The following is a 16,482-nucleotide window of genomic DNA, read 5'->3' on the forward strand; positions in this document are numbered from 1 at the left end:
CTGATATACACCTAGCCTGATATACACCTAGTTGATATACACCTAGCCTGATATACACCTAGTTGATATACACCTAGTTGATATACACCTAGTTGATATACACCTAGCCTGATATACACAATGGTTGATATACACCTAGTTGATATACACCTAGTTGATATACACCTAGTTGATATACACCTAGTTGATATACACCTAGTTGATATACACCTAGTTGATATACACCTAGTTGATATACACCTAGTTGATATACACCTAGTTGATATACACCTAGCCTGATATACACAATGGTTGATATACACCTAGTTGATATACACCTAGTTGATATACACCTAGTTGATATACACCTAGTTGATATACACCTAGTTGATATACACCTAGTTGATATACACCTGATAGCCTATACACATATATAGCCTGATAGAGAATTCATATTTATTATGAATAAAAAACAAAGTTTTAGTGTAAAACTCTTGTTGTTGAGAAGCTTGTCTATTTCTGACCCTTATTAGAAACTAATGAACTAACTAAAAACTTTTCATTTCCAAGTTTTTTGTAGTGTCCTAGGTATTTCGATGATATATTTTATTGTCTAATTGACTTCAAGCTTCAATACTAACTGAAGGCGTAATATGCACCAACTTTGTAATCTTACATGAGACAAAGTGTGAAAAAACAAGCCAAAACTATGCAGCTGTTTACTCAGGTGGAAAAAGTGCCCAAATTATCTCAGGCTTCAGTGATAATGCAACTTTTAATTTTAAAATTAAGCTGATTTGTTGATGTGATAGCGCCAATTTGTTAACTTTTTGCTAATTGATCCAGCAACATCAGCGAGCGTGAAGTAGTTACAGTGGAAATGTGTTTAGTTTTGAAGCTAGCTTGTGTTTCTCATTTCCCACGACGACTGCATAACATTAGAAGGAATGTATAAAATTGAACTACATATAGAAAATTGCATTTTTAACATTTTGGTCAATCTCAGCCTTGAGTGTCTGTACTAACTAGAGGTTTATTGTTTGCAGCCGAAATGATGGAGAAGGCACCTTCACCAGAACATCTTTCTCTCAATCATCTTCCTTTGACACAAGCTCCTTTGATGATGAAACAGGATTTCGTGACGGAGATCGACGAAACCGAGTCAGTAGAAGAAACCAAAACACTGGAGTAGGAAACAATTTTGATGATAATTTTGCAGAATTTCCTGATAATGGCTTTGAAAGTGGCTTTGACGGTGGCTTTGAAAAAAGTTTTGATAACAGTCCATTTGAACAAAATGATGACTTTTTCCGAAACTCAGCAAATCCTGCCAACAGTAGGAGAGGGGGCAGAAGATTTACCGGAGCACAAGGATTCAATGGTGATACCGGCTTTGGAGAAAGCACAGGGTCAAACATCGGTAGGCGAAATAGAGGTGCAAGACGAGAGAATCAAGGGTCAAACACTGATGGGCAGAATAGAAGCGCAAGACGAGAGAGTCAAGGGTCAAACACTGATGGGCAGAATAGAGGTGAAAGACGAGAGAGTCAAGGGTCAAACACTGATGGGCAGAATAGAGGTGAAAGACGAGAGAATCAAGGGTCAAACACTGATGGGCAGAATAGAGGTGAAAGACGAGAGAATCAAGGGTCAAACACTGATGGGCAGAATAGAGGTGAAAGACGAAACAAGGGTCAAAAGAGAGCGAACCGCAAAGATGAAGAGAGGAAGGATAAGAATAGGAGAGAGCAGAGAATGAGCGAGCAGGAAGCCAGGGAGATAGCGAACAGGCTAGGGTCAATGGGCAGTCCATTTCTAGGAGGCAACTCTAACATTGCTCCAGATTTCCCACCGATTCCCAGAAGAAGGGTATGGATAATTTATGGATCATTAAACTCCACCCATAATCTCACATATCAAGTCATTGCTACCAAGTTTAATACCATTCAATGTCCATGGTACCAGTACGACGTCACCAACAGCTATTGCTAGTGGTACTGTTCGCCTGGTGTAGGATATTGCCTTTGATGATTAAAAAGCCTAATGTCTTTGATAGATATTCGACTAACAATATTTGGTTGACTCCTTACAGCACGAATGTTCACTCTTAGCTCAGGTGATACAAACTAACATAATCCTGAATCTTACACTGATGTATACTTATTATGTTACAGGGAGGAAAGGCTGTCAATGAAGGAAGGCAAACCGAGACAATACAAGAGTGTGATAGCAGAGGACGTAAGTATGATTAAATGGCCAAACCTTATTTTTTGCAAAGGATAAATGTTGCATGCGGAAGCACTAATATAAGTGACTAGGTGAACACAGGGTGATTATTTTGCTTCAGATAATGTAGAGTTAACAAGCAAACGCGTTTAAAGGAAAGAGTTAACAGAGTAACATGAATTTTGATTCGCTGATCTCTTTTTACAGGATGCACATCTCGGACTATCGTGACTGAATTGAAGAAATAAGTGCTCGAGCAAGGTTTTATCTCCGCAAACGTCAAAACTGAAAGGCTTTTACCACATCATTTTGCTGCGTAGCAAACATTCTATTTATTTATTTTTAAATAAAACCATGTTGATATATTTGTCAAAATATTGCCAATGAGGTCTCAGAAGAAAAACTTGCCATGCATATATTTTATAGAGATTAAATGTCAATATGTAAAAAGTAGATTCAATATGATACCGGTGGTACGGTAGACAGAGAACTGAGCATAACAGTAGAGAACACAGAAGTATAGACAGAATCAGTAAGCCATAAACAATGAATGAAAGATGTGCAGTACATAGAGCGGTATCTATCACTGTTGGGCACCTTCTACTCAGCTTGTAGTCTCGCCCTTAGCAGATCTTCAAGTTTCCTCCCATCAGCCTTGAACTTGCGGATGCCATCACTGAGTTTGTCTGTGGCCATTTGATCCTCATTGAGCATCCACCTGAACGCTGCCTCATTCATCTCGATCCTCTCTATGTCCATGGCTTGCGCTACAGACAGTTTCTAGTTGAGTAACAAGTAGACGGCGACACCACAAAATGAAGAAAATAATTTAGATATGATGTCACAAAATTACATGTGGTCATAAACTGAGTGCAAAGATAAAAGATATGTCACAAAGTTGCATGTGGTCATAAACTGAGTGCAAAGATGAAAGTTATGATGTCACAAAGTTGCATGTAGTCATAAACTGAGTGCAAAGATGAAAGTTATGATGTCACAAAGTTGCATGTAGTCATAAACTGGGTGCAAAGATGAAAGTTATGATGTCACAAAGTTGCATGTAGTCATAAACTGAGTGCAAAGATGAAAATTATGATGTCACAAAATTGCATGTAGTCAAACTGAGTGCAAAGATGAAAGTTATGATGTCACAAAATTGCATGTAGTCATAAACTGAGTGCAAAGAAGAAAGTTATGATGTCACAAAGTTGCATGTGGTCATAAACTGAGTGCAAAGATAAAAGATATGATGTCACAAAGTTGCATGTGGTCATAAACTGAGTGCAAAGATGAAAGTTATGATGTCACCAAGTTGCATGTGGTCATAAACTGAGCGCAAAGATGAAAGTGGCAATAATCCAATATTTTTACCTTAAAGTCTCTTATTAAAATATCAATGCTGGTATTGAGTTGAACTTGTCTCCTGACATATGTCACAGAATGAATGCTGGATTACTATTACTGCTATATATCTAGGGTATATATATATAGGGTGTAAATATATAGAGTGTAGATATATAGTGTAGATATATAAGGTGTAGATATATAGAGTGTAGATATATAGAGTGTAAATATATAGAGTGTAGATATATATGATGTAGATATATATGATGTAAATATATAGGGTGTAGATATATAGGGTGTAGATATATAGGGTGTAGATATATAGGGTTTAGATATATAGGGTATAGATATATAGATATATAGGGTGTACATATATAGAGTGTAGATATATAGGGTGTAGATATATAGGGTGTATATATATAGAGTGTAGATATATAGGATGTACATATATAGGGTGTATAGACATAGGGTATCTATATAGGGTATCTATATAGGGTGTATAGATATAGGGTATAATTATATACCATGAATATATATTTACAGTGTGTAGATATATAGGGCATCTATATAGGGTAAATGTAGAGTAGCTTATATATATTTATCACCATTAAAAATGTTAATTTCAAAAAGAATAATTAAGAAACAGCACTCAATACCTTATTTTGTAGAGTGAATTATAGTATGATATAGATTATAGAATATAAAGAGCACTTCGCTGCAAGTCAATAGCTACAAATTTGTTTCAACCAGATATCGGTCTTCTCTCGTCATGTGATAACTATTACATACTTTTATTGGGCAAACTGTAATCATTTTTGTGAAAAAAATGTTTTACACGTGGAATCACAAAAAATAAATAAAAAGGTATTGCCATGCGGTGTCATAAACACAAAAACAAAATTTATACAAGGAAAACTTGAAACTGCTAGGTGTAGATATCCATCTTATATCTTTTGACAACAGACTGAAACACCTAGCAATGCAATTGTTGAGTGCATCTTTAGGTAAGTACAATATGATGAAAAGGAAACAAATGTGTGATTTTTCGTCACTATAATAAATTTAATTTAGCCAAATATTGCTTCGCTAAACATACACTTGCCAAAAAAATTCTAATAACCTATCGATGATTTGTAATAAACAAATACTTCTTATCCAACTTATTTCTAAAGAAAATGGGAGCTGCCAGACTTGGCAGCTATTACAGACACGTGTGAACATGATTGTACCAAATCTGACACTTAGACACACTACCCATAGAGCTACACATGAGCTAACATGTGACACTTAGATACACTGCCCATAGAGCTACACATGAGCTAACATGTGACACTCAGACACACTGCCCATAGAGCTTAACATGAGCTAACATGTGACACTCAGACACACTGCCCATAGAGCTAAACATGAGCTAACATGTGACACTCAGACACACTGCCCATAGAGCTACACATGAGCTAACAAGTGACACTCAGACAAACTGACCATAGAGCTACACATGAGCTAACAAGTGACACTCAGACACACTGCCCATAGAGCTACACATGAGCTAACATGTGACACTCAGACACACTATCCATAGAGCTACACATGGGCTAACAAGTGACGCTCAGACACACTGACCATAGAGCTACACATAGGCTAACAAGTGACGCTCAGACACACTGCCCATAGAGCTACACATGGGCTAACAGGTGACACTCAGACACACTGACCATAGAGCTACACATGGGCTAACAAGTGACGCTCAGACACACTACCCATAGAGCTACACATAGGCTAACAAGTGACACTCTGACACACTGTCCATAGAGCTACACATGGGCTAACATGTGACACTCAGACACACTGACCATAGAGCTACACATGAGCTAACATGTGACATTCACACACACTGACCATAGAGCTACGCACAGGTTAACAAATGACACTCAGACACACTACCCATAGAGCTACACATGGCTAACAAGTGAAACTCAAGCAGTTAATGTATGTTTGAGAGTTAGACATATGTCTTCTCAATAATAAGAGCAGTGTCAGTCTGTCCAAAGTCACAGTTGGAGGTTAGGGAAAAAAGGTTGCATCAAACGGGATTTGAACCCACAACTTTCCCCATGGTAGACCATCACTGTATCACCTGCACCCATAGACTTACTAACTATACTATAGTTAATATGTTAATAGATCTATGCCTGCACCACTCAACTGCCATCAACTGTGGATGATTGCGCAGATAATTTTCATCTATGCCTTATGGGCAAACCCGCCGATCTTCCGCGGCCCAATAGCTTACCAGGGTACTAGTTTAAATAAAATACTGCAATTTAACTAGCAAGAGTTACCAGTTAGAAATTGTTTTTGTTACAGTAAGCTACAGTCTAAGGAGCAATATAAGCTGATAAAGATGACAGTTGGATTTATCTGGTAGTCATGCATTCATTTGCTACTGCCAGTTATATAACCAGGCATGGCAAATCATCACGTGGTCATCTGGTGATTGACGAACACAGGTTATGAAACAGCCAGTACAGGATGAATACAAAACAATTGAAGGTTATGAAACAAGCGGGAAAAGACTGGTTCACACTATATCACCTATTTTGACGCTAACCCCACAATACTTCGGCGATTGTCTGATAACAATGTTCACACTATCACAAACCCATCCCAGTTTACATCAGCGTTTACATCAGCGAATAGGCCGAGGCGCTGGGTTCTCATTACACAATGCGATCACATAAATGGTGAAATACCAGTCCCGCAGCAACTGTCATAAAAGGAGATGTAGATTACGCAATCCCCAACGACCGACCAATCACTATTACTGAAGTGGTACCCATTGCACAGTCTGTCGTCGATGCTCAGTGAACTATAGGAAAGTTTGACAGCAGCAATGTTTTCTGACATGTCTGCGTTGCCTCAGTTTACGGTACACATAGTTGATAAATATTTGCCGAGAGGACAACTCCGAAATGCAGAGATATAGTATAAACCAACCTCTACATATGAACCAGTTTCTGTCTTCTTAAACGGCTTAAATACGGATTTACATGTACACTTATAAGAGCAAACAGAAATAGGTAGAAAAGACGGCATATGCTAGCCAAAGCTATAAAAATGTCTCAGTATAAAACTATTATAATTATGAACATGCATGATCCATGCACTACAGCAATACCAGACCTTTTGATGGTTCTAGCTGCCTCACAATCTCTTGCTCAGCTGCCTCCAATTTGCCGAGCAGTGAAGGAGAGATCGTGAGGAGATCACATCCTGTTAGTCCAATAATCTGATCCGTGTTTCTGAAGGAGGCTCCCATAACCACGGTCCCGTATCCAAACTTCTTATAGTAGTTATAAATTCTGGTTACACTCTGAACTCCTGTTATCCAAAACAATACACAGAAATAGAGAGCGGATGGTTAATTTACTGATTATGTGGTCCATCCTCAACTTCATACAATGTGAAAGTAGACTGGATGTAAACACGATGCTTTTTCGTTCTCGCCATACTAGGGCAAATTTGTTTTCCACCATACGATATCAACAATAATTTCTTTCGAAATTAAAATTTGGCGATTGTTGTACTGATTATGACGGAATAACAAAAATGTTGATATGCTATTTTGCCACTATCTCAGTTCAGCATTATCCGTCATGGTAGAACGAATTCGCAAACAGATAAGTAATAAAATTTTAGTTCAAAGTTTGAAGTTTACTAAAATACATACTAAAACTTCCTTCAAGTATGTGTTTAGTAAGCTAAAATCAGTTAAGTTAGATTTAGCGTTTAAGTTACACGCCTGTCTCGAAGGTAAGAACTCTGCACATAGTACATTGTAATGTTACATTTTCTTGCAGATTATAACCACAAAATGCACAAAGTTATTGTAGGTAACTATAGTTACTAAAGTTAACATTGTTTTTTTACTATTTTTTAATGACGATGATTTTACCAGGAGGTGATTGCATTAGATAATTACTATGGGTCTCCAAACCACTCTATCTGTCTACGACTCCACGCAATATTTTCGCCTTATGATGCCAACACTGAAATGAACTAAAATCATATAATTGTAAACCAAATAATTTTTTATTGCAATCGTAGCAAAATTATATTATATAAATAATGGCTATATTTAGACATTACTTGCTAATGATTTCACATTTACATTTAAAAACCTTTACAGTTTTATTTTTCCTCCTAATTTATTTCAACAAAACACTTCTTTTATAATATGAAATTTAAAAGCTAGTTGTTTGAAAACTTTTACAGTAGTTTTATTTTTCGCTTAATTCATATGAACTGCACAAAAAACACTTTTCTTATAATATGAAGTTTAAAAATTAGAATGGCAAATGTTGTTATATGTTAAATAAAAATACATTTTCTGTTCAAAGACTTTTTTATTACCCGGGCAACACCAGACATTCATCTAGTTTTGATGTAAACTAGTGAGTGAGCAATGCTTGAATGTAAAATAAAACCGGTGACAGTCAGACAAGACAATTTCCGTTGTAACATAAATCCGGAAACTGTTGTAACTTTTGGCAAATTAAAAAATTCCACCACAAACTCATTGTGAGCGGTAAAAATCTCCTTGTAAAGCAAGACACACACAGTGGCTGTAGCCGAGACAAATCAATTGAGTGAGAGATACCTGGGTCATCCAGCATTGCAAAGTCCTTCTCTCCTCTTGCTACATACCAATCATATATTCTCCCGACAAATGGTGAGATCAGTGTCACGCCTGCTTCTGCGCAAGCCACAGCCTGCAAGCAGATGTCGCTGCATAACCTGTTGCAGTCCTTGAAGATCTCAAGTACAGAGACACACCATAAAGGACAGAACCCTATTGAACTATCAAACAGTCATATTATATTTACCATCATTTAAAAATAGCATTTGACTGTTGACTGCCAAGTTGTCTGTGAACCATACTACAACCATCTTTATATCACCAAAGACAAATTTCAATCTTACAAGCGGTAGAAAGGCAAATGAAATATATAACATTGTTGTAGGCAGCAGTAAATATGCCTACAATAAATTATTTATTTATATTGATGTTCTACAAGCTTTGATTCGTATTCCAAAAATCAAAAGCATCTAACAGAAGTAGTAGACAACTCCAATAGCATTTTCTAAAAGGTTGTTGGCTCTCCTTTACAGATCATAAACTAGCAAGTTCTAAAGCTTCGTATACCTGACAGAAGGAGAAGAGCAAAGTGAGATTGCAGTGTACACCGTGCTCAGACTCGAGCACCTTGGCAGCCTCTATTCCTTCCCAGCTGCTTGCAAGTTTTATAAGAATCCTCTCTTTATCTATCCCAGCCTCTTTGTACATCTCAATTAGTTTGAGAGCTTTGTTTATCGACCCTTCCTTGTTGAAAGATAGACTACAAGAAAACAAGTTATCAAGAATTACCATATGCCACATATACGAATTAGAAAGGTGAAAAAAGGAGAATATATGTAATTCCCATCAATAAACTCGAGCATGCGTACTTCTAGAAACATCTAAAAACTAATGGCTTGGAGCTAGTTTAGAAGAGAAAAGGATTTGAAGAAAAAGAAACTGACAAGTTTTTATCTAAAAAGTACCATCTTTTTTTTTAAGTAACGAGAAAAACGCGTACTAGTTTAAACTGTCCGTCAGATGACAGGAGTTGTCTGCTTATGACAAGCTACTTGTTAACAATTCAAAGTGGCAGTCCACTTGAGGCCACTAGGAAAGAAATGGCTCGTATGACTAAGGACACGTGCAGTACTGATTGATACATGATACGGAAAAATTATTGATGTATACAAAGTATTAAACCTGGTATATACCGCAAAGCCTGTATTTGAACGCCACATTTATTTGACCACCACTTCCATTAAAACGAAACTATGGGAAAATGATTAAAAAATAGAGCGCCTTCCCCTTTAATTGATCGCCATTTCTACTTGTCTGCCACTATTGACATTCTTCATCATTACGAACCCATAATAGCAAGTGATCAGTGTAAAAGTGTCCACAAAACTACTAATCATGACTAACATGTACTAATCATGACTTGATTACATGAATAACAATTAATTCGTTCGTCGTTTCTGTTCGTATCGAAGTCCGTTTTCAAGCTACAAATCTTTATGGTTTTTTTCGTTAAAACTTTGAACGCAGCACCATAGAAATAATCAATAACTGTATCAGGCTGATAGTAATTCATTGTTTAAGGTGGTCCTGATACTTCGATGTATGTGAAAATTTTGGAATCTGGACAACTACTAGTACACTTTGAAGCTAAAATTTTGAGGCTCTTCCGATTGCATGTGGTTTCTCTTCATTTGCATGAGAAGTTAGCCTGTCTTGACAAACTGTTGTTTTTGCGGAGTTGTCCCCCGTCGAGCGGACGAGCAACACAACAGCCTGTCACAAGACGTACTGCACCTGATGCATCAGCTGCACTTATAAGAAGTTGTTCTCTTCCGTCTATGCGGCTTGGTTGCGATGTTACGTCGGTCGCTTTATTGGTAATCATAACTGATTTCGCGCAAAAATTTATGTATAAAAAAATAAGATTACAACGCTTAAGCAAAGACTGTTGGTTGTTTACAACTCTGTTGTAAACTTTAGTAGAACTTAAGAATAAATTAAATTGAAAATACAATCCATAAGAGCAAATACAACTGACTGATACCAAAATAGAAATAAAACTGACTGAGCACACATTTAACGACATGTTTAGTCGCTGTTGTTGCCTAAGTTCTCAAGTTCTACTAAAGTTTACCGCAGAGACTAGTCGCTGGTTAAACGTTGTGATCTTTTTTTTACATAAATTTTTGCGCGAAATTTGTTATGATTACCAATGGAGCGACCGACATAACATCGCAACCAAGCTGCCTAGGTGGAAGAAAACAACTCCCTATAAGTGCAGCTGATGCATCAGGTGCAGTACGTCTTGTGACAAGCTGTTGTGTTGCTCGTCCGCTCGACGGAGGACAACTCCACAAAAACAACAGTTTGTCGAGACAGGCTAATGAGAAGTGTATACTCTAGATGGCACCATGTGAACGTATTGCTCTGCTAAAAATAATTTGGACGCTAATATTGACTAGCTCAAATGTGCAGAAAAGGAGTTGAGGTCAGAAGACACTGTTGAAGGGATTCAAAAGCCTGAAGAATAGGAAATGGTTCCAAACGAAAGCAACAATCAGATCAGAGGTCAACTGGCTGAGCAGAAGATACTAATATTTCTGTTTCAAAAATGTTAATATTTGTTTCTGAATGTAATATAAATATGGTTTTTATGCCACTCGTTTTTGAATATATAATCGTAGCATTTGATAGATTATTATAATATAACTTATAAATTTGCAGATTTACAGCATATTATTTGATAGCATGATTGTGGTAATCTGAACTGGGCTTACAATGAATCGATGCTCATAACTCCTCTTTTATTGCACATAAAAAGCCAGTTTTGGCTGCAAACTAGCAAACATATCAATGAGTGCAATGACCTTTTATGCAATTTTTTTAAATTCTTATGTAGTTATAAAATAAAAATATGCCTTCAAATTTAGAATGAAAAGAAAAACTTTAAAGCTCCAACAAACTGCAACGCAGGCTATTAGATCCTTGTAGGTTAATTGCAAGCAATAGATATCAACTGGTAGAGACGTGGTATCAGCTTCCCCGTGCCTATTTATTTAGAGATCTATGACAAGTTGGAGGCAAGTTAGAAAATTTTTTGCACCTAAAAAAGTTAATGTCGCTCCGCCAGAAGTAGGGTGTAAAATATAGGCGGCATTCGATTCGCATGTTAAAGGGTTAAACTTATCTTCTCAAAATTTTGACGAGGTGTTTGAAAAATACAACGCTACCATTTATTGAAAAGTCACCTTTAATAAAGTGCCACTATAAGAAAAGGGTTGAAAAATAGAGCGCCATGGCCTTCAAACAAGGGTATGCGAGAATATGTTGGAATATATTCAAGTACAAACTTAAATTTATCAGTACTAGTACGCTGACAGACCCATGTGCAGTGAGAGATCATCGTGATCATCATCAAAAATGAACAATTAATCGCAGCCATACCAACAACGCCATAGGTTGGAATCCCTCTTCAAAATGGCTCAAATGGGACATAATTAAACACGATGTGCTTCTGTTTACACTTTCATGCACCCTTATTCGTCAAAATATGTTTACAAATATACTTCACATTTTGAATATAACCATATCTATTGTCTTTACGCGTCTATTCCATCATCATCAATGTGATGCTGTCACTTTGAGGACCGATATCTCAAAACCTACCATAAAAATTAGGTTAATTTTTTAACCTTAGCTCGAAGGAGTGTATATCATCCTTTGATAAACATGAAAAGCCTCCTGTTGGTCACCTTTGATAGTCAAAAAATGCTGCAGAAATTGTTCACGCCATTTGGCAGGAAGCATGGGTCACATGATCAGATTATGACTAAATGATTAGACCAAGCTGAAACAAAACTGTAAAGTAGCGAGCATTTATATTTGATAAGGGCTTTCCAGTAGAACCAGAAGTGTTTGTCATGAACTAGTGCTATGAGACATTTTATATTGAGCCTTTTATTGACCTTTCATTTCATGTGATAACATCACGCGTCAAAACAATAACCATGTCGAGTTGAGTATGTCATAAAAATAAAATAATTAAAGAGAGAGGAAAATGCCCGCTATCACATCGGAAGAGCTACTAGTTGAGAAAATCTATATGGAGGGAGACACGATTAGATTTCATATTTTATACTAGTCATGTTAACTATATAGAGATTCTCTTATCATATTGTGATCTGATGTGCCTTGACTTGTTTCCATTATTTTTACTATTTCCTGATCATTATTACAAATGGATACCATGTAGAAGTAGTCTCAGACAAGACTGCCTTACAATCTAAAGAGCAAATGCACTTAGAAAACGCCTGTTACCATATGGTATGGCCATATATATCATAGCATTTAATATAATCTTTACTATAAACTTTAATTTATTATACAATTGTAACTATATAACTACATATATTACTATAAATTTGTTAGCCATAGGTCATAAAATTGACAACAACGTTGAAGGAGGAAGAATCATAACTACAATCATAAGCGGGTCATAACCGCTACCTACTAACATTACTATACCTATTAAGTATAGTTGATAGGTCTATGACCGCTAAATACACTAAATTTACTGTAGGAAACTAGTTACTAAGGTTAATACGCTATTTTGTTACCAATTATTAATATGTAAAGAACGTATATAAAATTTTAATGATTTTAACCAGGGGGTGTTTGCATTAGATAATTACTGTGGGTTTCTATATCTCTCTATACAACATTTTCGCTTTAAGATGCCAACACTGGAACGAATTAATACAAAACTGTACAAAATTTTTTCGCATAACAATGCGTCCTTGACATTTAAAGTTTATGTATCAACCGCACATACTGTACCACTAATCACAGATTTGTACATGTAGATTGCCACACTATAGAGCTAACAATGGGATCCACTCACGGCCTTTAATCATTTTGTTTTAATATGAAACATCGGTGACCTTGATGACATGATACGCAAGCCTCGTCTATGAGTTTCGAGTGAGAGTACTACTAGCTTGTGATTTTAAAAAACACTAGATGGGCAATTGTTCACTTGAGTATCTCATTTGATAGGTCATGTAGACACTGTTTTAATTATCGCAGTAATTTACAGACCAGCACATCTGTGAGACATTCCAAAGGCAGAGCATGACTTTGCATAAGTGATGACAATAAACTGCTCATCCTTTCAATTGCGCCATGCAAAGTGTCATCCTTTGAATTTCATCACTATAAATTATGAGCCCTTAATAGGCTTGATAGTAGTAATTTATAGCCATGCCTTCTACCATAGTTGGAAGGAATGGGGGTGGTGGCTAAACACTCTCACTTCTGCTTAAGGCTGGAGGTCACTAGCGATAGACAAGTTTAGTAACTCACCCAGCATCGACCTCGGTCGATACCCTACCAGGTACAATCTTGAGTATTTCACATCCAAACAGCACACAGAGTTTGTCCAACGCTAGGCTCACTTGGGTCGTCAAATCACTGTCAGACAGAAGAAAGAAGCTATGAATATAACAGGATATACTAGTATGATTGTCTCAGGACATTGTTACAACAAAAGAAAAGATTAAAGTTTGTAAACAGACTGAGGAAGAATGAAGCAATCGAACTGATTTAATGCACGATCAGAGCGATGCAACAGGAAGTGTTCCAATATGAACCAAATTTCACAGTGAAAAAAGCCACACACAACATTCAGTGTTTAATTCATGGCCATAAAGTGCTAGAATATATTAAAAGGCAAAAGACAGTGTGATGAGGACAAAGACATACATGTATTTACATATTAGTATTCACATACCAGTATATTAGTATTGACATATTAGCTACAGTTATTGCGTAATAGTTTATAAACCTGGCCTTCCGTTTTACTGAAACTTAATACAAATCTTTAAACTTAGCAAACGAATGCATGGTATACTTATATGAAAACACTAAGGCAGCTAACGGACACTAATGGCCCTTTTTTTGAACAAAATTACAAACATGATGCACAAAAAAGATGAGAAAATGAGTTTTTCACATAAAACGAAATGTCAATGCTGCACTTCTCAAAATGACCCCATCGTTCAGGGCTACTACTAAATGCATTTATAATCAATGACTCGATAGAAAGAGAAACGAGCGATTAGTAACTACAGAAACAAGAGTTTGATACTTCCCATAATTTTCTAATCTACTATCAGAGTCTTCACCGAGTCACTTCAGTTTCCGAGCAACCCGAGCAACTCAGCCGACTCTGCTAGCCTGCTGCTTAGACTTGCTGAGCTGCTGGTTGCTACCAATATGAGCTAGTAGAAGCACTATTAACCATCGCGTTGTTTTTTTAGACTAAATGGTTTGTAGCCTACATGGTGCAGCAAGATTTTCAAATGCAATCACACAGATGCACACATTATTGATTAATTTGAGCTAAATAATATTATCGAGTCTGAAGTATCCATTGCACCAATAATCTCACTGACTCCCAGGTGGTTGTTGAAGTTCTAATTTGATCTTCTCAGTTCCATTATCCTTATACATACATTAGTCACTTATTCCTCATACGCCATACAGAATAGTTCATTAAGCTTCCAACTAGCTGTTGCTAGAAAGAAAAAACTTACCTAGAGTGGGATTTGGCATAACTTATGGCTTGCTCTACAAGATGGGCATACTGCGGTTGGGAAGCTGCCTGAAGCACCAGAGAAGGGTTTGTTGTAGCATCTGTTGGCTTAAACCTCTTCATGGCTACAATGAAGAAGCAGAGCACATACATTGCAAGATAGCGATGAGCACCATGTCACCCATCAATTAAAAACATTGCTCAATTTATAGTCATCACAAATGGATTGACTAAGCATGTTTTATTAGGCGAGCAGCAGGCCTGAATATCGGAATGGTTACTTTGAGTACAATATTCTCGAAGGGGAACTTCTGCACAATCTTTATTTAATAAGATCAAACTATGTAGATATCTTGAATGAATGCTCATTCGTCTTTCATGTTTGTCAAACTTATATATATTTGCATAGCCATTTTATAGTTTCTATGATAGATCAAAAATGCAACATGACCGGCTCAATGCACATACAAAAGCAAATAACTAGCTTAGGAGCACTTGCTATCACGGCCTTGTTTTAGCTTCCGTTCTAGCATTGAGTGTCACCTAAGCTAATAGTTTTTCGAATGTGGCAGCAATAAAAAATGATAGGCTAGTATAGAAAAACTAGAGGAATGTACTAGACCAGAGATTGCGCTACACCTTCGATTATATTTTAGCATTGAGCTTGTCATTGGAATGCACCTGCCAACATTTCAAAGCATAAAATGTTCATTTAAAACTGGCTAATGATGGAATTATGTATTTAGTCAAAAATATAAAAGAGAATAACCCGCTAAGTTAAACAATTCTGTTAAACAACTTCAATGGACATAAAATTTCACTTTTGTAATCAATGATTTAATAGAAAGCTGTACACAAATTGGATTGGAGGAAGGCCTAATGAATTACATGACCATGTTCAACTGATAATAATTATTGATGTTTTTCGGTATGAATGGTTTGCTGACAACTTCGTTGCGTTGGCATTTCTGGCAGTGATAAAGGCAAAACAAACAACGAAGTCGAGTGAAGGCGAAAGCATTTTTATAATAAAATGATCTAGACCAATTAAGGTAGGTGATATATAGGTAATGAAAATATTAAAACAAATTTAACTCTAGCGATTGAAAACTTTCTAAAAGCTAACACGCCAAAAAAACTAGTTCACTAAGCACAATATGACTGATTCCTCTGGTATGCTGTAGATTCCTCGGTATATTTGGTGAATCAGAGTAAGCCGGTCAGATTTATCGTTCTAACATTTGCAACATAAATGAATCCAAATAAAATATATATTCGTGTCTGTAATTATCAACGAATGGATCCAACGTTCACAACAGACCGATCCCAAAATGTTCACAACTCAAAACTAATCCCAAACATTCAAAGAATTGCAATTATAGCTCACTTCAATAGATGATTTTACACTTTTCATGAACTATTGATACAATAAGTTTGGCAGATTGAAAACCGGTACAAAAGCATTAACATCAACAGTGAATGCAAAACTACTGTAATCATTCTTACCCTCAAAGTCACCGGTATCGGCAACAACTACAGTATGCGCTTTTAGCTGATCTAATGCTGATGCCATTTTCATTGATTTCGACGGTGGTTCGTTTGCACTGCTCATAATGGCCAGCCAAAACTTTACACGGAACTTATAAAGTGATTTGCCACTTTTCAAAATAACCTTCCATTGTCATTTGTTGAACATTAGAGT

The 16,482-nt window shown here is 36.6% G+C and overlaps 1 protein-coding gene across 1 annotated transcript; it reads right to left on the reverse strand.

Annotated features, from left to right (window-relative positions):
- Positions 1-2,596: 2,596 nt before the first annotated feature.
- On the reverse strand, positions 2,597-16,447 carry LOC137404573 (probable transaldolase). The gene is made up of 7 exons (XM_068090801.1): positions 16,287-16,447; positions 14,782-14,905; positions 13,550-13,657; positions 8,756-8,948; positions 8,210-8,321; positions 6,733-6,930; positions 2,597-2,972 (listed from the first exon to the last, which is right to left on the reverse strand). Exons 1-7 carry the CDS (start codon positions 16,390-16,392, stop codon positions 2,806-2,808), a joined length of 1,008 nt encoding a protein of 335 aa, XP_067946902.1. The 5' UTR covers positions 16,393-16,447; the 3' UTR covers positions 2,597-2,805.
- Between the last annotated feature and the right edge of the window lie 35 nt (positions 16,448-16,482).

This window comes from Watersipora subatra, chromosome 9 (assembly GCF_963576615.1).
Source record: "Watersipora subatra chromosome 9, tzWatSuba1.1, whole genome shotgun sequence".
Taxonomy (NCBI): domain Eukaryota; kingdom Metazoa; phylum Bryozoa; class Gymnolaemata; order Cheilostomatida; family Watersiporidae; genus Watersipora; species Watersipora subatra.

Coding starts and splice junctions, on each gene's coding strand:
- LOC137404573 (XM_068090801.1), bottom strand. CDS start 16,392: ATGAGCAGTGCAAACGAACCACCGTCGAAATCAATGAAAATGGCATCA. Junction 8,949..13,549: donor TCGACCGAGGTCGATGCTGG/GTGAGTTACTAA, acceptor GTTTTCTTGTAG/TCTATCTTTCAACAAGGAAG. Junction 2,973..6,732: donor GCAGCTAGAACCATCAAAAG/GTCTGGTATTGC, acceptor AACTGTCTGTAG/CGCAAGCCATGGACATAGAG.